This window comes from Drosophila yakuba, chromosome 3L (assembly GCF_016746365.2).
Source record: "Drosophila yakuba strain Tai18E2 chromosome 3L, Prin_Dyak_Tai18E2_2.1, whole genome shotgun sequence".
NCBI lineage: Eukaryota > Metazoa > Arthropoda > Insecta > Diptera > Drosophilidae > Drosophila > Drosophila yakuba.
In genome coordinates this window covers 25,064,000-25,090,562 of record NC_052529.2, presented here as the reverse complement: position 1 = coordinate 25,090,562, position 26,563 = coordinate 25,064,000, and the positions used below count along the sequence as shown (strand labels likewise).

General features: G+C 42.5%; 2 protein-coding genes across 5 annotated transcripts in view; one reads left to right on the top strand and one right to left on the bottom strand.

Annotated features, from left to right (window-relative positions):
* The window catches only part of LOC26535507 (cholesterol 7-desaturase nvd), a 127,595-nt gene that overhangs the window by 29,981 nt on the left and 71,051 nt on the right, over positions 1-26,563 (bottom strand). The window lies entirely within an intron of this gene.
* LOC26535306 (cholesterol 7-desaturase nvd) lies at positions 82-17,378 on the top strand. Of its 4 annotated transcripts, none has more exons than XR_005561000.2 (8): positions 83-656; positions 7,360-7,471; positions 7,533-7,706; positions 7,767-7,930; positions 10,280-10,442; positions 16,672-16,783; positions 16,844-17,017; positions 17,078-17,378. XR_005561000.2 is itself a non-coding variant. In XM_039373645.2 (7 exons), exons 2-7 carry the CDS (start codon positions 7,451-7,453, stop codon positions 17,234-17,236), a joined length of 804 nt encoding a protein of 267 aa, XP_039229579.1. In that variant the 5' UTR covers positions 82-100; positions 7,360-7,450; the 3' UTR covers positions 17,237-17,378. The 4 variants fall into 4 exon arrangements, 2 of the variants coding, with proteins under 2 accessions (XP_039229579.1, XP_039229578.1); XR_005561001.2 differs by having other exon boundaries at positions 10,251-10,442; XM_039373645.2 differs by lacking the exon at positions 10,280-10,442 and having other exon boundaries at positions 82-100.

The window sequence follows — 26,563 nt, the reverse complement described above, 5'->3', positions numbered from 1 at the left end:
AATGTTTTGATACTTCTACATTGCAGCCCTGATTAAAATGCATCACTACCCAAGAGCAAGTTATCGATAGAAAGGAATGGGTGTATAGTCGAGTGAAAAGGTTGTCAAGAGCGATTGTTACTAAACCTAAATAATTAATTTCGTCTTAAGTCTATATAATTAACTGTGAAATCTGGAAGAACATAAATAATTTTTTACACATTTAAGCTATATAACTCGTTTAATAAAAACCATATAAACTAAGAACTACAAATTGGCGGCTCGTCCGGAATGTACTTAAGTGTAAAGACAAAATTTTGACGCAGTTCGTTTTAGTTACCAGTGATCGGTCAAATTGAACCGTTGGATGACCGACGCACAATGGCGCAAAAGATACAGATACTATACAAAAATCAAATTTTTGATGACAACGGATCGTTGCAGAGGATATCGCATTCGACTGGCAATAGTTAAATGGGTTGAATCCATGAAAATGATTAAAATCGGTTCAGTATTTTAAAAGTTACACGTGCTCGAAGTTGAACATTTTTTGGGTTGCAAAAGAAGGTGTTTTTTTATGAAAAATTGGGACTTTGCGGTCGATTTTTAGATAAAATATGTAACCGACCGGCTTGGTTATGGTCTCTATGGAAATGGTTATCAAATCTCTGTAAAAGGTAGAATAAATGTATAATATTCTGTTCACGTGAAGGGGATTTTTCCGGATTTTGGGTTTGGGGTATATTATTTATCATAATCAAAAAGATACTTTCAACTCAGCGTAAAAAACGCGCGGCTTAGTGCAAATTCTCTACAAGCGCAGTCGCTCCGCAGTTCAAAATTGTATGGCGGGCATACATTTTTTCCTGTATTGGCGTCTTGTTTTTGAATCCCTGACTTTGTAATGATTTTAAATGAATGTATAATGATAAACTATTCTTCAGAAAAATATTAAATGAAGTAACATTGAATGATTATTTTGAGCATACATTTTAGCTACCTGATCCCCCTTTTTAATATAATATGTGGTATGAAATATTGTTTTCGAGATTTATTGGTGCAGGTAATAAAGGATAAAAAGGGGTTGGCTCTTATTATTGTTACTACAGGTAATAAATATGAAATTGAATATATAAATTCATTGAGGAGCTCAGTCTTATTTGTACTTTTAAAACGAAAACAACAATGGAACTAAATAATTTCAAGCTATTCGAATTGTGGATCAGCGGGTCTACACTGGTAGGAAAAATTATTTTGACGAACTATTCTTTCGTGTTTCTCAGTACTCTTTGATCAACTTGAACTAAAATTCTTGCTACTTTTTTTTAATTGCTATTATTAATATGCTATTTGTGAATTTGTGCGCACTCTTTGAACGCTGCTGATCAAAGAGTACTGATGAACACGAAAGAACATTTCGTCAAAATAACTGTGCCTCATCCTAATCGGCGTAAAGCTAAAACGGTATTGGAGATGATCTAACAATTTTGTCCAATTCGTAACACAGACGCTGTCGAGATGAAAATTATTTTGAAACAATTGACGTTACAGTTTATCAGCATCCCAGGATAGAGCCTTATAGTGACCAAAACTTTGTAAATGAGCAAGGTGTAATACAGCCAAGTACATCCGAGTACGCTTCGCCCGTTGTCCTGGTGGCTAAAAAAAGTGGGAAAAAACGCCTTTTCTGCGACTATCGCAAATTAAATGAGAAAATTATACAAAATAATTTTCAGATGACACATGGTCAATGTTTTAGGCAAGCTTTAGAAGGCGAAGACATATACAACATTTGATTTGACTAATGGGTCTTTTCATGTGCCCGTAGAAGCAGGTTCAAGAAGATACACTTCGTTCGTGACTCAAAGTGGGCAGTACAAATTTTTATTTGTATCGTTTGGCATTTCGCCTGCAGTTTTTACTAGGTTTATAAAGTCTGTTTTACGAGAGATGCTCGTAAGTGGCATTGTAATACTTGATATGGATGATGTTATTGTGCCTAACGACGTTAATGACGGGATAAGAAAATAAAATCAAGTGTTATAAGTATCTTCTTAGAATGGGCTACGAATAATTTGGGGCAAAAGCTAGATATTACATCGGAGAGTAAGTTTTTTGGAATATATATTCCAAGGTGGAACTATAAATAAAGCAATCTCTTCGGTACCTGGCTTAACGAAAGTTGCTGCCTGGAAAATACAAATAACTCGAAGCAATTTATTATATTGCTCCTGTCGGACTTAGGTAATCGGCCGTTCAGGTTCCTCTCCTCTCTTTAATGCGTACTCGGTTTCAAAAATACCCTGTCTGGCTTTTCTTAATATGCTCTAGCTTGTACCATTACTCAGCTTCTTTCCTTAGAGGTGGTTATGCGTTCTCGGCCTTAAAACTCTTTATTTTGCTATTCTATATATGCTTTGGCTTGCACCATTACTCTGCTTCTCTCTTTAGAGCTTGTAATGCGTACTCGGCCTTAAAACTTTTTATTTTCTTTGGTTTTCTTTGGTTGCTAGAGAGTGTCTCTCTTACTCAGCAACTGTAAGGATTGTAAAGGGGAATTTCCTTACTTAGCCTATTTAGCGGAGTGCGTGTGTGCGAACGAAAGAGGGAATGGGAATAATTATAGCATAAGTTGGTTTCTGTTGGAAACGTGCAGATTTGCATTCACTCCGTTTATTCCTTCTCTATAAGTCGGCTGTCACTTTTAAAACGGTTCTTTTTTTATCAGAGTTTCAAACACAAACACGGCCTAAGTCACTTTGTCAAGACTTGTGCGATCCAGCGATTCCAAGTTAGTATTATAATTATTATTATAATTATTGGCCGTCAGTCGGGTGATGGACAAGGGGAATAACGTGTAGTTTCAAGCTTGCTAGAAGAACGCGCCGTAATTGCCCATACGCCCGGAAGTGCGACTATACTCTTCACACGAGGGCGGCTGGAAACAGGTCCCCTGGCAAGGTTATGTCCCTGCCAGACGATACTGGCAAATGGTAGTTCGGACGCTTCTCTTCTCCGCAACTCGTGGGAATTACATGGAGTCAATAAAAATAAATAAAAAGGAGTCAGGATCTTCCAAAAAACCTACTCAAACGGCAGTGACGACTGAGCCTGGCCGTACAAACTTCAAGGCGGCGAAGTTGGCGAGTGAGCCCACCTGCCTGGCCAACACCATAGGATCGGGTTTGAGTGAGTCCCGCCTCAAATCTGAGGCGACTGAGTGCAAGCCGCCCAAAGCCTTCGCCATGGGAACATCTCCAGGCCCTAGTGCCATGATGCCCCTTTCAGGCGCAGCCAAGGACGGCAAGCACCCAGTGGCAACCGGTAAAGGCAAACACACCTACGCAGAGAAACGATCTGCAGGTCAAATCCTACGCAGCCAGGAGAGATCGAAAACGGCTCCTTCGGGCTAAATCCGTTTTGCCCAACTTCGGCAAGGAAGTCCCCAAACCACCCAAGCCTACAAAGGTCAAAAAGCGACCTTCACCTAAGAGGGAGCGCTCCCAGGACGTTCCCTCCGACCCCTCGGCAAAGCGACCCCGCGAAAAACCGCATTCTCCTGGGCGTGGTCGACAGAAACGACCCGAGTGGCAGGATTCCACGTAATAAGTGGAAGTTGGTGAAGGCAGCCCTAGCCATAAAATGCTTCGAGATTCTAGCCAAGGAACCTGGCCACCCTCCTGTCTGCAAAGACGTGGGATGGTTCCAAGGCGGCGTCAAGGTGATCGCCTGTGACGATGAACGCTCTGCAGAGCTATACAAAGCCGCAGTAAAAGAGCTAGTGGAGGTGTATGAGGGCGCCGGACTTGTTGAGCTGAGCTGGTCCGACGTACCTTGCCGACCCCGTGCAAGGATCTGGATCCCGGCATCCATCAAGGTGCCGGACCAGATCCTCACCATGCTGCAGCGCTGCAACCCGCACCTTCCCACCTCGGACTGGCACATAATTAATTTTCATGGATATCAAATACATATATAGTTAATTTGTGTCCTGAACTATTTTCGTGGACAATCAACAGCATTTTTATACCCGTTACTCGTAGAGTAAAAGGGTATACTAGATTCGTTGAAAAGTATGTAACAGGCAGAAGGAAGCGTTTCCGACCATATAAAGTATATATATTCTTGATCAGGATCAATAGCCGAGTCGATCTGGCCATGTCCGTCTGTCCGTCCGTCTGTCCGTCCGTATGAACGTCGAGATCTCAGGAACTACAAAAGCTAGAAAGTTGAGATTAAGCATACAGACTGCAGGGACATAGAAGCAGCGCAAGTTTGTCGATTCATGTTGCCACGCCCACTCTAACGCCCACAAACCGCCCAAAACTGCCACGCCCACACTTTTGAAAAATGTTCTGATATTTTTTCATTTTTGTATTGGTCTTGTAAATTTCTATCGATTTGCCAAAACACTTTTTGCCACGCCCACTCTAACGCCCACAAACCGCCCAAAGCTGCTACGCCCACACTTTTGAAAAATGTTTTGATATTTTTTCATTTTTGTATTAGTCTTGTAAGTTTCTATCGATTTGCCAAAAAACTTTCTGCCACGCCCACTATAACGCCTACAAACCGCCAAAAACTGTGTTTAAGACTCTCCTTCTCCCTTCCACTAGCTGAGTAACGGGTATCAGATAGTCGGGGAACTCGACTATAGCGTTCTCTCTTGTTAAATATCGTTTTGTTGGGTCAAAAAGTTTTCAAGCATTTCATTACGTTACATAATAAGAACATTCTTTAATTACATTGACGGGGACAAAATATATAATAAAAATATTAATAATCTGGTCACCAAAAAATGCTTGAAGCATTTAAGCCCCTTAACCTTTTACCTGTGCAATACGTATTTTCAATTAATTATACCCGTTACTCGTAGAGTATACTAGATCGAGATCTGGTCAATCTGGCCATGTCCTTCTGTCTGTATGAAAGTCGAGATCTCAGGAACTATATAACCTAGAAAGAGATCCAGCATGCAGACTCCAAAAACAGACGCAGCGCAATTCACATATTACTTTTTGTAACATTGAGAAGACGGTTTGTAGGCGGTAGAGTGGGCGTGGAAAAAAGTTCTTTGGAAAATAAATAGAAAATTACAAAACTAATAAAAAAAATGAAAAATATCACAATGAATGTGTTCTTGTACATAACAATCTATCTGGCCTTTTATTCCTAAGCGTACATCCCTTCAACTCCACTTTTCGGACAAATCTCCTAAGATTTTGTAAATAGTTATCGAAACAGTAGTAAGGGTCTGAAACTGGATCTCTGATTGGCTTAATCGTCTTTTTTACAGGAAGTAAACTTTGTACATTATATGAAACGCTACTTCCACCATAAATAATTGGGAAATTCATCACGAACAAAGCTGACATACGCTAGGCATTAAAACGTACTGACGGACATGTCCAGATCGAATTGGTTATTGATTCTGATCAAGAATATATATACTTAATATGGTCGGATTCGCTTCCTTCTGTATGTTACATATTTTTCATACCTTTTTACTGTACGACTAACGGGTATACATATGTATATACGGACCCTGTATGGTTTGGGATTAATTAGAACGCAAACTTGGAATACCTTAAAAGGCATCCGATACTTTTACCAAACGATCATCACCAAAGCCCTCATCCTTTATTATCATGAGAAATATTTCCATGCACGATCACAGACGTTGCTTTCCACATTACGGCAAAGGTTCTGGCCGATTGGAGACCGTAAGTTCGTTGGAAGCGTCATTAATAAATGCGTCCGATGCACCCTTTCTGCAGAGTCCTTGGTGCATCCATTTTAGCCATCAATGAATTAAGATCTTTTGCGTATGAGATTTCTGCCTAACTCCCGCCCACCTTGTCCAATTTCAGAAAATGCTAAACGGGTTGATGTGGTCACGCCATAACATTTCCTTAAGGTTCTGTCGCGTTATCTATTCAGCTAAACTACTTTTGTAAGCTTATGACTATAGGTTTATATTTTGAAGCCAAGTATTTGCTTAGGCAGGCTGCATCCCCGAATAAAACCTATTCTTGCGTTCCTGTTAACTATAACACTAAGGGTACCATATTGGTTGTCTTCCCTATAAACAATATATTTATATTCTTATTCAGGATCATAAGAGCTATGTATAAAAACTAGAAAGTTGAGACTAGACATACAGACTTGTGACGCCAACGCTGCGCGAGTTTGTTTCAGAAAGATTCCACGCCCACTTTAATGCACACAAGACACCCAACACTAAGACGCCTTGCCAATTTTTATCATCGATAAAATAAATAACATCGACTCCATTGATCCTGATCAAGAATATATATACTTTATACGGTCGGAAACGCTTCCTTCTGCCTGTTACATACTTTTCAAAGAATCTAGTAAGCCCTTATACTACGAGTAGTTGGTATAAAAAGGTTTTGAGATTTTTGAATTTTATTATTTGTCTTTTAAATGTTTATCAATTTGCACTTGCAGTTCAGTAACATTGAATGTTAATGATGTTAAACTGTTAGTGTTAAAATTTCTTCTTCGCACTTCCACTAACTGAGTATCGGGTCGGGTATCAGATATTGTTTTTTCCCTACCTTCTACTAGGGATGTCGTGATTTTAAAAAAGCATCGTATCGATTATATTTTTTTAACAAAACAAAATGATAATAATATTTAAAATATCATAAAAAAATATAAATATATTTAATTTTTTTTTAAATAAAATTTTTTCCCCCACAATAAAAAAAAAAGTTTCTTATTAACTTCATTTTCATATTTCATTTCATATTTTCATTTAAACTTTATATATCATAACTTAAATTCATGGATTTCTAATACAGATCATAATAATAATAATAAGGATAATAATACAGATAATAATAAATTTTCAGTGAAATTTTGAACTTTCTGAAATCAGAACATACGCACACATACAAATATGTACATACATATGTAACTTCTTTTTCGCACATTTTACGAAAACATCGTAATGTTTATTTTTAAAATGCGAGGACATGGTTGAAGTGTTACCACTGGTTTTTATAATTCTTTCGCTCAGTTTGCATATTGCAGTTTTGTTTTTTATTTCTGTGTAATTTGATATTCATTTTATCACGTGCTCGTGTACTTGGTATCGCGTCGCAATCAGAGTGAGCGAATGGAAAATATCAATAATGTATCAAAAAAAATATCGCAATACCGATATTTGGGCAAAAAAAATATTACGATATAAATATAACATTTTCAGAAAAATATCGATATATTGATATATTATCAACAACCGATACTCCAGAAAATGTTTAAAGTTCTTCGCGATACCACTACCTACCTAAATAACGGGTATCTGATAGACGGGGAACTCGACTACAGCGTTTTCTCTTGTTTTCCCTCAAGGTGGTCTCCATTTGTTGGAAAATTAAAATACTTAGCGGAAGTTAACCTAAGTCATTCATTGCAACTGTTTGGAAAGTTTTGCTGTTTTCGTATGGAAATTTCTGGCAAACAGGTAAGCCATATGCATTTATGTGTTTAAATTTCAGTGTTTTAAATAATTTTTTTTTTGTAAGATTGGACCGTCTTGTGTGTGTCTTGAAGTTAATTCAAATACATTTGGAAAGATTAAAGTTTTTCAATATATTACACCAATCGAGCCTTTGTTGCAAAAAGTTGTTCATCAGTTCTATGGTCCTCGTTGGAGTGCACCACTTATGAACATTTTTGTTTATGGAGAAAGTGTCATGGTAAGTAAACTGTATAAATATTATACCACATCAATATAATAAAGATTTTTTTACCATTAGTTCGAACGTGATATTAACATATGGAATCATAAAGTACTTCATCGGAATCCTATCTTAGCTAAGGAAGATACATCGATAAAGAAGTTTAGGCTGTGGTTCTCCCAATTCTATTCGTCGAACAGCAAATCATATTCTGAAGCAACCAACTTTGGAACGATGGCTAAGTAAATACTGTGTCTCGAAGAAAATAGAAGACTATTGAAAAAAATCATTTTTAAATTTATGTTATTTTATTAAAGTAATTTGCAAATTTGACGGAGTATAGTAATTTCTTTTGTTATTGTTTGTGTAGCGAGTCCCTGTAGTTTCCCCTTTTTCAATTTCTGCCGCCGCGTGTGAGCTTTTCTTCTTCTCCCTCTCGATAAATCACGCACGGCCACTCTACCAGCAGGGCCACACTCGATCTTAGTGTTACCAAGATCTCACAACCGACTAAAAGCCGTACTATCGATAAGTCTCGTGAGCAGTTGCGCCGATGGGGCGCCATTTCAAAATAACATTCCCTTCTCCGACATATTAATATATTTGGCATCCAATATACCCGTTATTTATATTGTTATGGATTTGTTGAAAAATGTACAAGTTGAACAAGTACAAGTATCAGTTGATCTAGGCATGTTCGTATATCATGTCTACATCTTGGCAACAATAAGTTTATGTTTAGATTACAGATTGTTGTATTTCCATGTCCACGAACAGCAAAACTGTTATTTCTTACTTAATACATTTGTTAATTAGCTACTTGTAACTTACATGTAGATGGAAGCGCTTTCGTTTACGAAGCAAGCTTACAGGAGCTATCTGTGTCCATCTGAGTGTGGGTATGTTCTTCGGTTTCTCAAAAACTTCAAGAACAATTATGCACTCTATTGAGGATTACGATCATTATAAGATTGTATACCCGTTACTCGTAGATTACTAACTTCGTTCAAAATTATGTAACAGGCAGAAGGAAGCGTTTCCGACCATATAAAGTAAATTTATTCTTATTTAGGATCTATAGCCGAGTCGATCTGGCCATGTTCGTCTTTCCGCATTGAGATTAGGCGCATGCAGACTCCAGACGCCAGGCTAACGTCAATAAAGTTGCCCAAAGTTGCCACGCTCACACTTTTGAAAAATGTTTTGATTTTTTGTTCCATTTTTTTTAGTCTTGTAAATTCTTTTCGATTTGCCAAAAGTCTATTTGCCACGCCCACTCTTACGCCCAAAAACAGCCAAAAGCTAATGTTAGTGTTGAAATTTCTCTTTCGTGCTACCACTAGCTGAGTAAGTCTTCAGGGGACATCGTTAAATAATCTGCTCTGCTATTTTATAATTTTCTCTTTTTCGCTATTTACAATCACTTTGTCACACAACCAGTTATATTTTATTGTTGATCGCTATCGCTCTAAGTTCTGAACTGAATACTTAATTTAGTTTCTTAATCATCAAACCTTGAAATAACGGAAATGATCCGCGTTTTGGTCAAAAAGATTATTTGATCATAGTAGAGGCGGAAAAGCGGATTTTAAAATTCTTAGCAAAAAAACTTAACTGAAAAGTGTAGCAAATTGCGCCCGCCACCAAAACAATTTTCAATACATAAGCAAGAAGGGGCCCCTTCCTCATTAAAGTGTTGAATATTTTCAACTACCCCGCGATAACCGCCACGAGTTTCAAAAAATTAAGCCGGTCGCATCGAATTGGCCAGAGCGAATGATTATGTTTCGACTTCTTTTTATGTATAAATACCTCTTTGAGTGAGACTGAATGCAACAAAAAAAAATTCAGTTCAACAATAAACGAATGAAATTGTACTGCACCTATTGGCAAAATTTAGCAGTAGGGCATTGATTCTTAAAATATGAAAAATTGTGAAATATACTCCTAGGTGGGATCACATGGATCCAATTACGTGAGTTGACAAAGAAAAGGCTCTAGTCCGGTATAAAAGACATCAGCCCACTAAATGATAAGACAGTCGCGAGTGAAGAAGACAGTCTTGAGAGATGTAGATTTCGTGTCCAAAGCGAGACTACCTACTTTCGTGTTCAAACTGCACGATAGATTTCGTATCCAAGGTGGACGATAGATGGATTGGGATGAATCGGTGAATGCAAAAGGACACCTTGTAAAAGAACAACGGCTTTTCGAGCCAGTAGACAGGAAGTTCCAAGGAGTTTAAAGCCTCCGACATTACCGTCAATGGAATCAACACCGTGAAAGTAATAGACCAAAAGAACAAGATCCTAAGCGTGCAGCAATAGTGTTGGTGTTTCTCTCGATAATGAAACTAATGATGACCAACAAGCGATCAGTGCAGCGGCGTCTTGACCATCACAATGCGTTGGAAAAGAACGTAACCCGCATCCCACATCCGCAATAAGTCACATCGTAAAAACCGAACTAAAATACGAGGTCTACTTAGCATATATAAGCAGTGCAGTGACGATTATAACCAGCAAATTAAATCAAATAACTACAATATTAATAATTAAATAGTTATCCTATTCTTCTTTTTTAAATGCCAGCTAAAACAAAGTAACATCCAAAACGGTGGCCAAGTAATTGCAGAATCAGATAGCGGCTGAAGCGTACCGCGTACATACTACAGTACATACTACTATCGTCGCGCGAACAGAGTTGCGTTAAACGGCTACTCCATCACATAAAAAAGGGATAAACTAACTTGTGGTAGGTAGTATGCTCGTTTTATTCTGTAAGAATTCATGGTTATAGCAATTGGAACTAACTTAACGCTAGCTCACCGCAGTTTGTCCTCCAGACTTTCGCACGAACATGAAAATGCTAAGTTTTCCTTATTATACCCGTTACTCGTAGAGTAAAAGGGTATACTAGATTCGTTGAAAAGTATGTAACAGGCAGAAGGAAGCGTTTCCGACCATATAAAGTATATATATTCTTGATCAGGATCAATAGACGAGTCGATTTGGCCATGTCCGTCTGTCCGTCCGTCTGTCCGTCTATCTGTCCGTATGAACGTCGAGATCTCAGGAACTACAAAAGCTAGAAAGTTGAGATTAAGAATGCAGACTCCAGGGACATAGACGCAGCGCAAGTTTGTCAAATCATGCTGCCACGCCTAGTCTAACGCCCACAAACCGCCCAAAACTGCCACGCCCACACTTTTAAAAAATTTTATAATATTTTTTCATTTTTGTATTGGTCTTGTAAATTTCTATCGATTTGCAAAAAAACTTTTTGCCACGCTCACTCTAACGCCCACAAACCGCCCAAAGATGCCACGCCCACACTTTTGAAAAATGTTTTGATATTTTTTCATTTTTGTATTAGTCTTGTAAATTTCTATCTATTTGTCAAAAAACTTTTGGCCATGCCCACTCTTACGCCCACAAACCGCCAAAAACTGTCCTTCGCACTTACACTAGCTGAGTAACGGGTATCAGATAGTCGGGGAACTCGACTATAGCGTTCTCTCTTGTTTCTAACTAGCAAGGCAAGACAGTGAGCCCACACACATTTGCCTAACAAATCCTATCACATTTGCGAATTGGAGTCTTCAAAAATCGGACGTGTTTTTGATACGCTGCGCGAAAAAAATCCATTATCACGAAGACGGCTGGGCGAGTTTGGCGGAATAACTGCCCAAAGACACTCGGTGCTAATGTGCATCATTTCGGCGCGATAAACAGTGAAAAAAAAACGCGAGCGACAGGCAAATTGCCTAATTTTTTATGACTTTGCAATTCGATGCAGCTGAGAACAACAGCTGACAGCGCTGCCAATTTACGTCGGCAAGTGATCGGAGCTTAGTGGCGTTGCCAGACCATCGGCACTGCCAGGGCTGCTCCAACAGCCGAATCTTGTACCTGTACCCAAATAATAATATTCAAACAATAACTAATTTCAATTTATTATTTGAATCGAAACATCCAAACAGTGCGAAAACACGCTAACAATTAAAAAAAAACAAATAAAAATATAATCATAACTAGTGTTATGTTTAATACAAGTGCTTATTTAATTTAAACAAATATGTGTCAGGCAAAACAAGCTCGAAAAAATGAGCAGCGATAAAATTTCTGCAGTCGCAGCAAAATCACCACCAATAATTAAATTATACTTAGACACAGCTCGGAAGTGTTCTTCAGACTTCGTTTGAACCTTTGTTTCGTGAATGTTCCCTTTAATAAGCGGATCATTGGAGCTCCTCGTTTGATCGGTGCTTTTGTTGTGCTGGATGTAGCGGTCCATACCGGTCTGTATAGCCGGGACCGCTTGTTGCTTATCGAAGCTAACTGTTTTTGTTGCCATTTTATTTTGTTGTGCGGCCGTTGGGACCGAACTCGCAATATGGGTAGTTATATCAATGGGTAGTAGCTCAATGTGGGAACTCACATACTTTGTGTATTTCATCCAGTTAGTGTTGTGCGACGTCAGCCTGTAGGGGTGGTCCGCAATTTCTGGGCTTTGAAGAAGGCTTATCAACAAAGGCGAGTGGTCAGATGAGAGATCCGGTGGTGCTATGGCGCTTATTAGATTGCGTGGGATGTTTTTTGTCACCGCGAAATCAATTAGATCTGGGAACTTTTTTGGGTCTGCAGGCCAATATGTGGGGCTACCAGGAGAAACGTAGTCCAGTTTATTTCTCACCTTTATAAGTGCATTATACAGTTGCCTTCCCTTGGGAGTCACGAGGCGTGATCCCCAGTGCGGCTATGAAGCGATCCCCCAGAGTGTTGTAGAAGTCCATGAATTGACCTTCAGAGATATTAAATCGAGGTGGGCAGTAGGCAGCGGCAATGCAAGTGTTGCCGTTTCCTGAGATCACTTTTATGGACGTGGCTTGCAGGTAATTTGTTGCAAACCTTTGATGAAAGTGGTGTTTGATGCGTTCTCTGATTAAGATGCCCGTTCCGCCGTGGGCCTTGCCATCCGGATGATCTGTGCGGTAAAAGGAATAACCTCTTATATGGAGGTTATATCTCCATGTGAGGTGCGTTTCAACCAGCAGCATGGCGTCGATGTGATTTAGGTTTAGGAATTGAGTTATTTCAAGTTTATGCCGCTGATAGGTTTAAAAGTTCTTTTTTGTGTCTTCCAGGTACTTAGACACAGCTCGGAAGTGTTCTTCAGACAAACATTCACGAAACAAAGGTTCAAACAAAGTCTGAAGAACACTTCCGAGCTGTGTCTAAGTACCTGGAAGACACAAAAAAGAACTTTTAAACCTATCAACTAAAAAGCAGCAAGGGACTGCAAGTTGTGCTAAAAGGTATAGAACCTGACGTCACCCCCTCTAAAATTTAAGAAGCCCTTAAGGCCAGGGGCTTCTGTGCCAAAAATGTTAGCAATATTGTTAACAGAAACAAAAAACCGCAACCACTTTTCAAGGTCGAGCTCGAACCAGATAGAAAAGCCTTAAAGAAAAACGAAGTGCACCCGATCTACAAGCTGCAGCTCTTACTGCTTCGAAGAATCACCGTGGAAGAACCCCACAAACGCAACGGCCCTGTTCAATGCACAAACTGCCAAGAGTATGGACACACCAAGACATACTGCACACTTCGGACGGTCTGCGGAGACTTCCACAACTCCGTAAACTCCCCCGCAAACAAAGAAGACCCCCAAATGAAAAAATGTGGCAACTGTGGAGGAAACCATACGGCAAACTACAGAGGCTGTGCGGTCTACAAGGAGCTAAAGAGTCGCATGCGACGAGCGACAGCTACGCACCAACAACATTTCGCCAAGGCAGCCAGATCATCATTTGGGCAGCTAAATACAACCAAGAAAATCTCCTACGCCAAAGCACTAAGAACAGGCATGGAAAATCCACCCCAGCCACACTCAGAAAAGCAAATTGGAATCTATGATGTTCACAATCCAACAAAGTATGATGGAACTTATGTCATTCATGAAAACAACCATGCAAACCCTTGTACAGAACCAGAACATGGTAATTCAGTTGCTTGTAGCACAACAGTCCAAATAATAAATGACTAACCTACGTATATCCATGTGGAATGCCAACGGCATTTCACGGCATAAACTTGAAATAACTCAATTCCTAAATGTAAATCACATCGACGCCATGCTGCTGGTTGAAACGCACCTCACAGGGAGATATAACTTCTATATAAGAGGTTATACCTTTTACCGCACAGATCATCCGGATGGCAAGGCCCACGGCGGAACGGGCATCTTAATCAGAGAACGCATCAAACACCACTTTCATCAAAGGTTTGCAACAAATTACCTGCAAGCCACGTCCATAAAAGTGATCTCAGGAAACGGCAACCTTTGCATTGCCGCTGTCTACTGCCCACCTCGATTTAATATCTCTAATGGTCAATTCATGGACTTCTACAACACTCTGGGGGATCGCTTCATAGCCGCAGGAGACTACAACGCCAGTCACACGCACTGGGGATGACGCCTCGTGACTCCCAAGGGAAGGCAACTGTATAATGCACTTATAAAGGTGAGCAATAAACTGGACTACGTTTCTCCTGGTAGCCTCACATATTGGCCTGCAGACCCAAAAAAGTTCCCAGATCTAATTGATTTCGCGGTGACAAAAAACATCCCACGCAATCTAATAAGCGCCATAGCACCACCGGATCTCTCATCTGACCACTCGCCTTTGTTGATAAGCCTTCTTCAAAGCCCAGAAATTGCGGACCACCCCTACAGGCTGACGTCGCACAACACTAACTGGATGAAATACACAAAGTATGTGAGTTCCCACATTGAGCTAACTCCCCAACTAAATATCGAAGCGGACATCGACTGCTCCACCGAGGTACTCGTCACAGCAGCCAGGATCTCAATCCCTAACCGGAAGGATGGGGAATTTAAGAAGTTCAAGACCAACCGGCAAATTGAACAGCTGGTTCTGAAAAAGAGGCGTCTGCGAAAATCTTGGCAAACCAGCAGATCGCCACGCTCAAAGCAAAGACTTACTGAAGCCACCCGCAATCTAAACCGGGCCCTGAAGCAAGAAGCTGAAAATGAACAACTTAAATATATTGGAAAACTCTCGCCAACTAGTACAAAGCATCCATTGTGGAGGGCTCACCCAAATCTAAGCTCTACAATTCAAATCGTCACCCCTATAAGGAATTCTTCAGGGTGCTGGGCCCGCAGCGACAAAGATAGAACCGAATCATTTGCCTTACACCTCAGAGGTGTCTTCCAGCCGAACCCCGCAGCAAATGATTATGTTCCTCCGCAAATCCACCTCGAAACTGAATCCACGCCAACTACATTTCAGCCGAACGAGAATACAAAAGTCATCAGGGAGCTAAAACAAAAAAAGGCTCCAGGCGGTGACCTAATAAATACAAAAATGATAATGGAACTTCCGTACTGTGCTATTAAGCTAATCTGTAAACTCTTCAATGGAATCATAAGTCTCGACTACTATCCAAGGAAATGGAAAAAATCAATTATTATAATGATACCGAAGCCCGGAAAAGATCACACGATTCCGTCATCTTACAGACCAATAAGTTTATTATCATGCCTGTCCAAATTATTCGAAAAATGCCTTCTAAAGCGCATAATACCATATATGGGAGCCCACAACATTATCCCAGCCCATCAATTTGGCTTCAGAGAAAAACACGGAACTATAGAGCAAGTAAACAGAATAACATCAGAAATTCGCACAGCCTTCGAACATAGGGAATATTGCAGCGCGATATTTCTCGACGTATCTCAAGCATTCGACCGCGTCTGGCTCAAAGGTCTCATGCATAAAATTAAAACACACTTGCCCGGGTACACTCATAAACTCCTTGAATCCTACCTCTACAATAGAGCCTTCGCAGTAAGATGTAACACAACAATTTCCGACAGCTACACTATCGAAGCTGGGGTCCCACAAGGTAGCGCACTTGGGCCAACTTTATTCGTCCTTTACACAGCAGATATTCCTACGAGTGACCGACTAACAACATCCACCCTCGCCGACGACACTGCGATCCTTAGCCGCTCCAGATGCCCAGTCCGTGCAACAACCCAACTCGCCAACCACCTCGTGGTAGTCGAGAAGTGGCTATCTGACTGGCGTATTAAAATAAACGAACAAAAGTGTAAACACATAACGTTTACCCTTAACAGACAAACTTGCCCTCCGCTCTGTATGAATAGCACGCAGATCCACCAAGTTAATGAAGTAACGTATCTGGGCATCCACCTCGACAGACGTCTAACATGGCGTAGACATATCAAATCCAAGAAACTGCATCTAAAACTGAAAGCCAGCAGCCTCCACTGGATTATAAACTCACGATCGCCTTTGTGTCTGGACTACAAAGTCCTGCTCTACAACTCCACTCTTAAGCCAATCTGGACGTATGGCTCCCAGCTGTGGGGGAACGCGAGCAGAACCAACATAGACATTATACAGCAAGCGCAATCAAAGATCCTGCGAACTATCACTGGGGCACCATGGTATATTCGTAACCAAAACATCCACAGGGACCTCGGCATTCTCGCAGTAAAAGATGAAATAGACAAGCAAAAAGCGTCCTACAATGAAAAACTCTCTGTCCACCCAAATCCTCTAGCAAGGGTCTTGACTCGGGTCTCCAGCCGAACCCGCCTGCAACGTACAGACCTTCCAACCCAGCCATAACGTGTCAGGGCCACTGTCTCAGTCTACATGACTCCTAGTTAGGTTATAGTATAAGATTTGATACACTTATTGTTAGTCTCGTAAATGAGAAGATTCAATAAATAAAAGCAAAGCATTTAAAAAAAAAAATAAATAAATATAACATTTTCAGAAAAATATCGATATATTGATATATTATCAACAACCGATACTCCAGAAAATGTTTAAAGTTCTTCGCGATACCACTACCTACCTAAATAACGGGTATCTGATAGACGGGGAACTCGACTACAGCGTTTTCTCTTGTTTTCCCTCAAGGTGGTCTCCATTTGTTGGAAAATTAAAATACTTAGCGGAAGTTAACCTAAGTCATTCATTGCAACTGTTTGGAAAGTTTTGCTGTTTTCGTATGGAAATTTCTGGCAAACAGGTAAGCCATATGCATTTATGTGTTTAAATTTCAGTGTTTTAAATAATCTTTTTTTGTAAGATTGGACCGTCTTGTGTGTGTCTTGAAGTTAATTCAAATACATTTGGAAAGATTAAAGTTTTTCAATATATTACACCAATCGAGCCTTTGTTGCAAAAAGTTGTTCATCAGTTCTATGGTCCTCGTTGGAGTGCACCACTTATGAAAATTTTTGTTTATGGAGAAAGTGTCATGGTAAGTAAACTGTATAAATATTATACCACATCAATATAATAAAGATTTTTCTACCATTAGTTCGAACGTGATATTAACATATGGAATCATAAAGTACTTCATCGGAATCCTATCTTAGCTAAGGAAGATACATCGATAAAGAAGTTTAGGCTGTGGTTCTCCCAATTCTATTCGTCGAACAGCAAATCATATTCTGAAGCAACCAATATTGGTTGGTAGCTAAATTTGTACTGAAATTTAAAGTTTTACTAAACGATGGCTAAGTAAATACTGTGTCTCGAAGAAAATAGAAGACTATTGAAAAAAATCATTTTTAAATTTATGTTATTTTATTAAAGTAATTTGCAAATTTGACGGAGTATAGTAATTTCTTTAGTTATTGTTTCTGTAGCGAGTCCCTGTAGTTTCCCCTTTTTCAATTTCTGCCGCCGCGTGTGAGCTGGGTCAGCAGGGCCACACTCGATCTCAGTGTTACCAAGATCTCACAATCGACTCAAATCGATAGGGCGCCATTTCAAAATAACATTCCCTTCTCCGACATATTAATATATTTGGCATCCAATATACCCGTTATTTATAGTGTTATGGATTTGTTTAAAAATGTACAAGTTGAACAAGTACAAGTTGATCTAGGCATGTTCGTATATCATGTCTACATCTTGGCAACAATAAGTTTATGTTTAGATTACAGATTGTTGTATTTCCATGTCCACGAACAGCAAAACTGTTATTTCTTACTTAACACATTTGTTAATTAGCTACTTGTAACTTACATGTAGATGGAAGCGCTTTCGCTTACGAAGCAAGCTTACAGGAGCTATCTGTGTCCATCTGAGTGTGGGTATGTTCTTCGGTTTCTCAAAAACTTCAAGAACAATTATGCACTCTATTGACGATTACGGTCATTATAAGATTGTATACCCGTTACTCGTAGATTACTAACTTCGTTCAAAATTATGTAACAGGCAGAAGGAAGCGTTTCCGACCATATAAAGTAAATTTATTCTTATTTAGGATCTATAGCCGAGTCGATCTGGCCATGTTCGTCTTTCCGCATTGAGATTAGGCGCATGCAGACTCCAGACGCCAGGCTAACGGCAAAAAAGTTGCCCAAAGTTGCCACGCTCACACTTTTGAATAATGTTTTGATTTTTTGTTACATTTTTTTTGGTCTTGTAAATTCTTTTCGATTTGCCAAAAGTCTATTTGCCACGTTGAAATTTCTCTTTCGTGCTACCACTAGCTGAGTAACGGATATCAGATAGTCGGGGAACTCGACTATACGGTTCTCTCTTGTTTATTAATTATTTTGTTGACCAATCCCTTTTAATTTGTAGAAGCCATTTGGCTCATGCCCATTGCATTAAAGAACCTTGTAGGGCATGGTACAGCATTTTTCTTGGAAGTAAGTATGTCTTCAGGGGACATCGTTAAATAATCTGCTCTGCTGTTTTATAATTTTCTCTTTTTCGCTATTTACAATCACTTTGTCACACAACCAGTTATATTTTATTGTTGATCGCTATCGCTCCAAGTTCTGAACTGAATACTTAATTTAGTTTCTTAATCATCAAACCTTGAAATAACGGAAATTATCCGCATTTTGGTCAAAACTTAACTGAAAAATGTAGTAAATTGCGCCCGCCACCAAAACAATTTTCAATACATAATCAAGAAGGGGCCCCTTCCTCATCAAAGTGTTGAATATTTTCAACTACGCCGCGATAACCGCCACGAGTTTCAAAAAAAAAAGCCGGTCGCATTGAATTGGCCAGAGCGAATGATTATGTTTCGACTTCTTTTTATGTATAAATACCTCTTTAAGTGAGACTGAATGCAACAAAAAAAAAATGCAGTTCAACAATAAACGAATGAAATTATACTGCACCTATTGGCAAAATTTAGCAGTAGGGCATTGATTCTTAAAATATAAAAAATTGTGAAATATACTCCTAGGTGGGAACACATGGATCCAATTACGTGAGTTGGCAAAGAAAAGGCTCTAGTCCGGTATAAAAGACCTCAGCCCACTAAATGATAAGACAGTCGCGAGTGAAGAAGACAGTCTTGAGAGATGTAGATTTCGTGTCCAAAGCGAGACTACCGACTTTCGTGCTTAGCATATATAAGCAGTGCCGTGACGATTATAACCAGCAAATTAAATCAAATAACTACAATATTAGTAATTAAATAGTGATCCTATTCTTCTTTTTTAAATGCCAGCTAAAACAAAGTAACATCAATAACATCCAAAACAAGTGCGGTGGCCAAGTAATTGCAGAATCAGATAGCGGCTGAAGCGTACCGCGTTTTACTGCGGTACATACTACAGTACATACTACTATCGTCGCGCGAACAGAGTTGCGTTAAACGGCTACTCCATCACATAAAAAAGGGATAAACTAACTTGTGGTAGTATGCTCGTTTTATTCTGTAAGAATTCATGGTTATAGCAATTGGAACTAACTTAACGCTAGCTCACCGCAGTTTGTCCTCCAGACTTTCGCACGAACATGAAAATGCTAAGTTTTCCTTATTTCTAACTAGAAAGGCAAGACAGCGAGCCCACACACATTTGCCTAACAAATCCTATCACATTTAAACTGGTTCACAATATAAGTTTACTTAACAAAATACAGATAATTGGATACAGAGGAGGCGAGTAATCGTCCACTGCTTTTTCGTATAACCCTGCTTGGGCGGCTCCGCGTCCAATCCAGGCAGACTGGCCACTCCCTTGAGTAGGTCCTGGTCCGCATCCACAGGCAAATGGGTAAGCGGATGAAATTTCACAATGTTCTCTGCCTCAATTAGGAGACTCTCCAATACATGGTCCCATGGCGCAACTTCCTTCAGGGTATGACGCAGTATTCTTTTGACGCACAGCACCATCCGCTCTCCGACGGGTTCAGTGGTCAATTAAACTCACCTGAATCTTTTCCATCTCGATGAGATGGCTCTCCGCATCAACGGCCTCATCTTCGTGACCCAGAATCTCGTCCGGATCTCGGCAGTTGCAGCATCAACATTTTGATGCTTCATCCTGGTGTGGAAATGTCTCACAATATGGCTGGCTGCCTTAAAAACTCAGGTCCTCTTATCCACCTTGAATCCTGGCTTAGGTCGACTCCGTCGTCGCATCATCCGTTGTATTGTCGGCTGTAGGCACCCTTCTCCATTTGGGAAGCCTTTGGGGATCACAGCAGTTAGCTGCCGTTACTCTGCGTAAGACAACAACTCTCAGCCCAACCGACGAGCGCCCAACAACGAAGGTCCGTGCCACTCAGGACAACAGGAGCGGCGAGCCAGCGGAACGAGCCCGGTGGACAATCCATCCAGGACCAAGGCCGGATAATCAGATTTCTTTGTAGGTCCAAGCACAAAAAAAGATCCAAGATCGAAACTGCATGAGGGCATGCGAAAGGCCCTAGCGGTGTACTACGCAGAGACGGAAAACGACGCACAGCCCGCAGCAGTCTGGACAGAATTGGAGGCGTCATATCCAGACAGACCAGGTCCAAGCGTAAAGCTGATAAACCCCAAGACCTCATCTCAAGTCTGAGCATGGAGGAAATGCAGCGGGAAGGTCAACGGAGGAAGACGAGCAGGGAAAAGAGGCCAAGTACAGAAAGACCCAGGCCCAGCCAGCCGGACTACGGAAAAGTGGCGAAACAAGTTAGAGAATGGTCTTTTCGTTTTGACGGAGAAGTAAAACCCCTCGAATTCCTGGAGCAGTTGGAGTGGTCTGCAAACACGTACGGTTTGGACCTGAACATGATCCCCCGAGCCATGCCAGAATTAATGCAAGGAAAGGCTCTGATGGTACTTAGCAAACAACAAGCACTGGAGGACTTGGGCCGAGTTCATATACAGTTTTCAGACGTATTTCCTGCCCAGGGGATACTTCACGAAGCCCGCGTACAAGGTGAGATAAAGGAAGCAAGGGTTTAGGGAGGCATTCAAGGACTACATGGTCGAGATGGAGACCCTGATAAGACCCCTTGGGTATGGAAAAAAAGGAAACGCTGGAACTCATCAAGGAGAACTGCACGCCAGACCTCCGAATAGCATTGATATCCTACCACGTGGACGAACTAGAGGCACTCATGATCCTGGCAGATGTGTACGAGGAACTGCACAGGGAACGGGAAGCCTTTGCGGAAGAACACAAATACAGCCGCAACAAAGCCCCTGCCACAACAGGAGAGTCGCTGCCCTCTCCTAGTCCTCACACCTTCTACACGTGACGTGTGTTGTGGCAGGGGCTTCGTTGCGGCCGCAAAGAGACGAGCAGGGGTCGCAGGGTGCCGCCTCTCCAAAGTAACTGGAAAGTTAACCGAGGAGGAGCAGCAGTTGTACGCAGCGGTAACGATCGGAGGGGACACATACAAGGTCACGATCGACACCGGGGCAACAGCAAGCTTCATAAGTGAAGAGCTGGCTGCCCGTGGAGCGATTACAAGGATACGACGGCAGGTTAGGTTGGCAGATGGAAGGTGCGGCGAAATCAATGCCAAGCTCGAAATAAGAGTGGAGTTCGGCAACAGGCGACTTGTCATGAGCCTACTAATATTACCAGGGATAGTGGATACGTTGGTGCTGGCGTGGAATTTCCTCACGCAAGTCGGGGCTGAGGCAATACCTTGGAGTCGCATCTTGGTACCGACGTTTCGTGCAAACGGACGCCAGGGACTACGGGACTTGCGCAATCCTCACACAGGACACAGAAGATGGCGAAAGGGTCATTTCATACTCCAGCCGGACCCTAAACGGAGCCGAGAAGAACCTCTCGACAACAGAGAAGGAGTGCTTGACAATTGTGTGGGCTTCGGAAGCTAAAGCCGTACCTTGAGGGCTACCACTTTAAGGTAGTGACCGATCATATGGCGCTGAAGTGGCTGAACAGCATAGAAAGCCCTTCGGGAAGAATTGTCAGATGGGCGTTGGAGCTGCAGCAGTACGCAGACAGGAAAGGCCAGTTGAACGTGGTAGCATACGCGTTGTCGAGGCAGCCATTGCCAGAGTCGGTCTCAGCAGAACCCGAAATGCTGAGAAGAGCGCAGGAATGCAGAGAGACGCAAGGGCCTACGTTCGGAAATGCGAGGACTGCGCAAGGTTCAAACTGAATCAGCGGCAGTCGGCGGGGAAGATGTTGACACAGATCCCGGAGGAACCCTGGGCGTCGCGACAGTATGCGCCGATTTCGTCGGACCACTTCCAAGATCGAAGCACGGAAACAGTAAGTTGTTGGTGCTGATCGACAGGTTTTCGAAGTGGACGAAGTTGGTGCCTTTGCGAACGGCCACGGCGGAAACGTTGCTCAAAGCGTTCAGGGAACGCATGGTCTCACGGTTTGGAGTACCGAAGGTGGTGATCACGGACAACGGCGTGCAGTTCACGAGCCGGGCTTTTAAGAAGTTCCTCAACGACATGGGGATAAAGCAGCAGCTTACGGCACCGTATACCCCACAGGAGAATCCGACGGAGATAGCCAACCGCACTGTGAAGACAATGATAGCGCAGTTTGCCGGACAGAACCAGAGGAATTGGGATGAAAGATGGCCCGAAATCATGCTGGCTGTGAATTCCAGTGTTTCAGATTCCACAGGCTACTCACCGGCATTTTTGACACAGGGCCGCGAGCCAAGACTATCGAACGCACTCTATGACAGAGAAACGCTAGGTACGGGAAGGCAACCAGAGTCTCCGGAAGGTGCGGCCAAACTAGCTCCGAGGTTCAAGGAACCGTAACAAATTGTGGATTTCATATCGCCAGTGATATGTAAGATTCGCCACCGGAAGAACAAAAAGGAACGCACGGTACATGGCTGAATGAGGCCGGTGGACAATCCATCCAGCACAAAGGCCGGATAATCAGATTTCTTTGTAGGTCCAAGCACAAATAAAGATCCAAGAACGAACCGGATTCTATAAATTTGGTGGGACGAACGCACAAACTCTACTGAGCTAGCTGCACGTATTCCGTAGCGAGCAGACCAAGAAAATCAGTTCGTTACAGCTTATAGTGCTGAGGCCCTTTGTCCAGCTCCTTTAACGATGTATCTCCAACTTTGGCTGCAGCATCGAACACAAGCCGCACCTTGCCGGGCTTGTTGGGGTTTTCGACACCAAAGTGTGGCAAATACCAAAGTCGGTCGCTCCTTAGCGCGAACTCATCCGGCTGCAACTTTCTCGCATATCCTTTAGAGACGTAATCCTTGATGATCCGGTCATATTCTTGCGCCAACGGCTTGTTGCGCTTCAATTTCCTCTCAACGTTGACCAGCCTCTTGTGCGCCATCTCGTAGCTCTGTGGCAGCACAACGTGGTCGTCCTTCCACAGCAATCCTGTCTGGTAGCGACGCCCCACTCTTACCGTGGTGTCTTCGAGGATCCTTTTGGGCCCGAACAACGTCGCTGGCTGCGACCTGTGGTGCGGGCTTCACTCCAAAGTTCTCCACGTTGAAGTAGTCCTCCAGCATTTGCTCCATTATGTCGTCCACTGACACGGCGAGTAGGCAGGAACTCGGTGATGGCATGGTCGATTGCCCACATTCAGGTCCGAACACAACCCAGCCCAGCTCGGTTGCGTCCGCGTACGGTCCCTCTCTAGAGAACCGCCTCGTTCTAAGTCCATGATCCAGACCGATGAGCAGCTTCGGCACCGCGTAGCTGTAAGGCTACATCGGCAGACGCGCATCTCGCTGCACGCCCTGGACATTCTGTCGAATTAATGTCTGCATCGGCAGACTCAGGCTTAAAACGGCATTAACGTTTTTTAATGCGTGGCAAGTGGTCTTTCCGACTCCACTTATCTGCAGGCACACCACGTTGGTAGGCTCTCTGGCTGCCGACGCTCTCCTTGCACTCCAAGATCCCTTCGCAGCTCGTCATCGATCATCGTGACCGAGGATCTTTTGTCTAGGAGCGCATATATCCACCCACTGACCAGCACCGTATAGCGTAACGGGCAGTTGGCATCCTCCTTCGGCGTCAACGCAGCTTAGGTTCTTTTGGGTGGGCGGTCTCGCTTCACGCGGAGCACTTCTCTCCAGGCTGTTTCTGGAAACCGCTGGCTGCTGGTTCCCTCCGTGGCGTCTAAAACCATCTTGCTGCTGCGGCCTTCGCTCTTCGTCCGCGCCATGTAGCAGACGATGATGCATCCTCCGGCATCCGTTAATATGGCACTCAGATTGCATATGGCAGTAGCGTGCCCGCTTCGTAAGAATGTGAAGCAGACTCGGTGCCTCTTTACAATGCTCCACCTTCCAGGCGGCGAAGCTCCAACAAATTCTTGTCAATTCGTGATTCCGTATTGTCCTCGGCAGATGGGACAACTGCCATGGCGATCATCCTGTTCGCCTTCGTAGTGGTCGACGCTCGCATGCAGAACTCGACACCTCGGCTCCTTTCCCTCGACGTCCAAAACCGTGCACTCCACGTTTGCGTACTTCTGTAGCCAAGCGCTGAAGTGGACTACAGTGGGGAAGGGCACGATCGTTGCAGCATGCCTGGCCCACTCCACTCGTTTGCTTGTAGAAAGCTTGGAGTTGGGTTCCCGAGGTGCTGCTCCGCCTTCGCTGACTTCAAGAAGTCCGCCAGGTTGCTCACTTGGGTGGCGAAGGGAATAATCTTCGCCAGGTTGTGTTCCGAAATCAGTGGCACCTCTCGCACGCTGTTGTGCTGGCTGCGTATGAGCTGCTCCGGTCGGCCAAACCTAAAGCGCAGCTGCTTCATCACGGCGCTAACATTTCCGCTGTCTGCGGTCGCCGATGTTTGGCGCTCCTTGCGCCTCGTGACCGCTGGCTGCGACCCGGTTGTACCGCCATCCGACGGTGGCGGCTCCTCTGTCGCTGGCTGCGACGCCTTTGTCGCTGGCTGCGACGACTCTGTCGCTGACTGCGAGTCCTTTGCCGGCATGTAGCGCTGGTTGCGCTCCTCCTTGCTGGCTCCTGGCAACTTTCTAGCTGGCCGTCTAAGCCGTCATCCAGTGCAAGTTGCCCTTGCAGTCGCCCTCGGACTTCGAATAAAAGATGTCGTCGCGCGAACGAGGTTGGCTTAAACGGCTACTCCACCATGGATCCCAAACAAAAGGCAAACTTATTCCGTGGCCGTAGACTCGTTTTATTCTGTAGGGATTAAGGGTTATAACAGTTGGAACTAACTTAATCCTAGCTCACCGCAGTGTGACCTCCAAGCTTTCGCGCCATAATGAAAATGCTAAGATTTCCCGGCTTTTTTGACAACTTGCGATGGCGATAACAATCCTAACATATTCGGACTAGTTCACAATTAAAAATACAAACTATCGATTACAATGTTCGATCCGCGACAATTGACCACTGCAGTCACTTGTCTTCCTTGGCCCTCGGAGCCGCTGCAGGAATCAGCTTCGATTTAGGTTCTGCACCATTGGTATATGACTATTAATCGTCGTCATCCGAGACGAACTCTTGGGCTAGATCCGGTTGTGATCGTCTGCAGGATTCTCTGATAATGGGGATTCTGTTTTTTTCTGCGCTCCGAATTTATTTTGCGTTTGTCAAAACCAGCGGCGGTTTTTAATAAATTATTAATAATTTTATTTTGTATATTTAATTATTACAACTCTGTTTGCTTGGCGAGGGAATCTAGTTTAAATAAATTTATTTTCTTGACTCCGTCTTCCGTGCGGTTGTGGGCAGTGCTGTTTGGTTTTGTTTTTGTGTGCAAGTTAACACAAGCCAACGAGCTAGAGCAGTTGGCTCAGTTTGAATTTGCATTTACTAGGATAAAGAGCGGCAGCTCGTCAACTCCGACTAAACGTCGTAAAAACACATTTTTATTAATTACTCTGCCAGACCACAAGGCTGGCAGTTAAAAGAGAAAAGTTCCTCTCAACGTAAATAATAATTTTCTATGCTCCCCGGACCCCCCTGAGCAGCCAGCGAAGGAGGCCGGTGCGATACATCTTCAAATAATTGGCGCTCAACTAGTGGTAAAAACCACCACCAACCACCATCATCACCAACACCACCCACAGAGCATCTAAATTTGCGGCAAAGCAAAAGACAGCGGCGCGGGAAAAGTGAAGGGAATAAGTGAGGAAATGACATACACACCGAAAAAAATGCCCCGATGCTAAACGCATTTTAAGTCTGTTAATATTTTTTGTACCACAAACCGCTGCACAGAAGCGTTTAAAAAAAAATATATATATAATAATACAAAAATTGTTAATCAATGCCAATGTTACAGTGAAAAAAATTATTTCCAGCAGAAATTATTTTAAACAAAAAAATTATTTTCAACAGCAAGTATTTTAAACAAAAAAAAAATATTTTCAACAGAATTCAATGTGAACAAAAATTATTTTTTATAACAACGAATACGATCGGTTTTCATTTATGGTTGTTGTTATACCCGTTACTCGTAGAGTAACGAGCCTTTAAGTTCTACTTAGCTTTATATGTCAAGCTTATCGGATCGTTAAGCTCGTTACCGTTAAGCGGTTCGTATCTTGGGAGAATGTTATTTATGAGTCTTTTGAAGAGTGAGGCTTTCCAA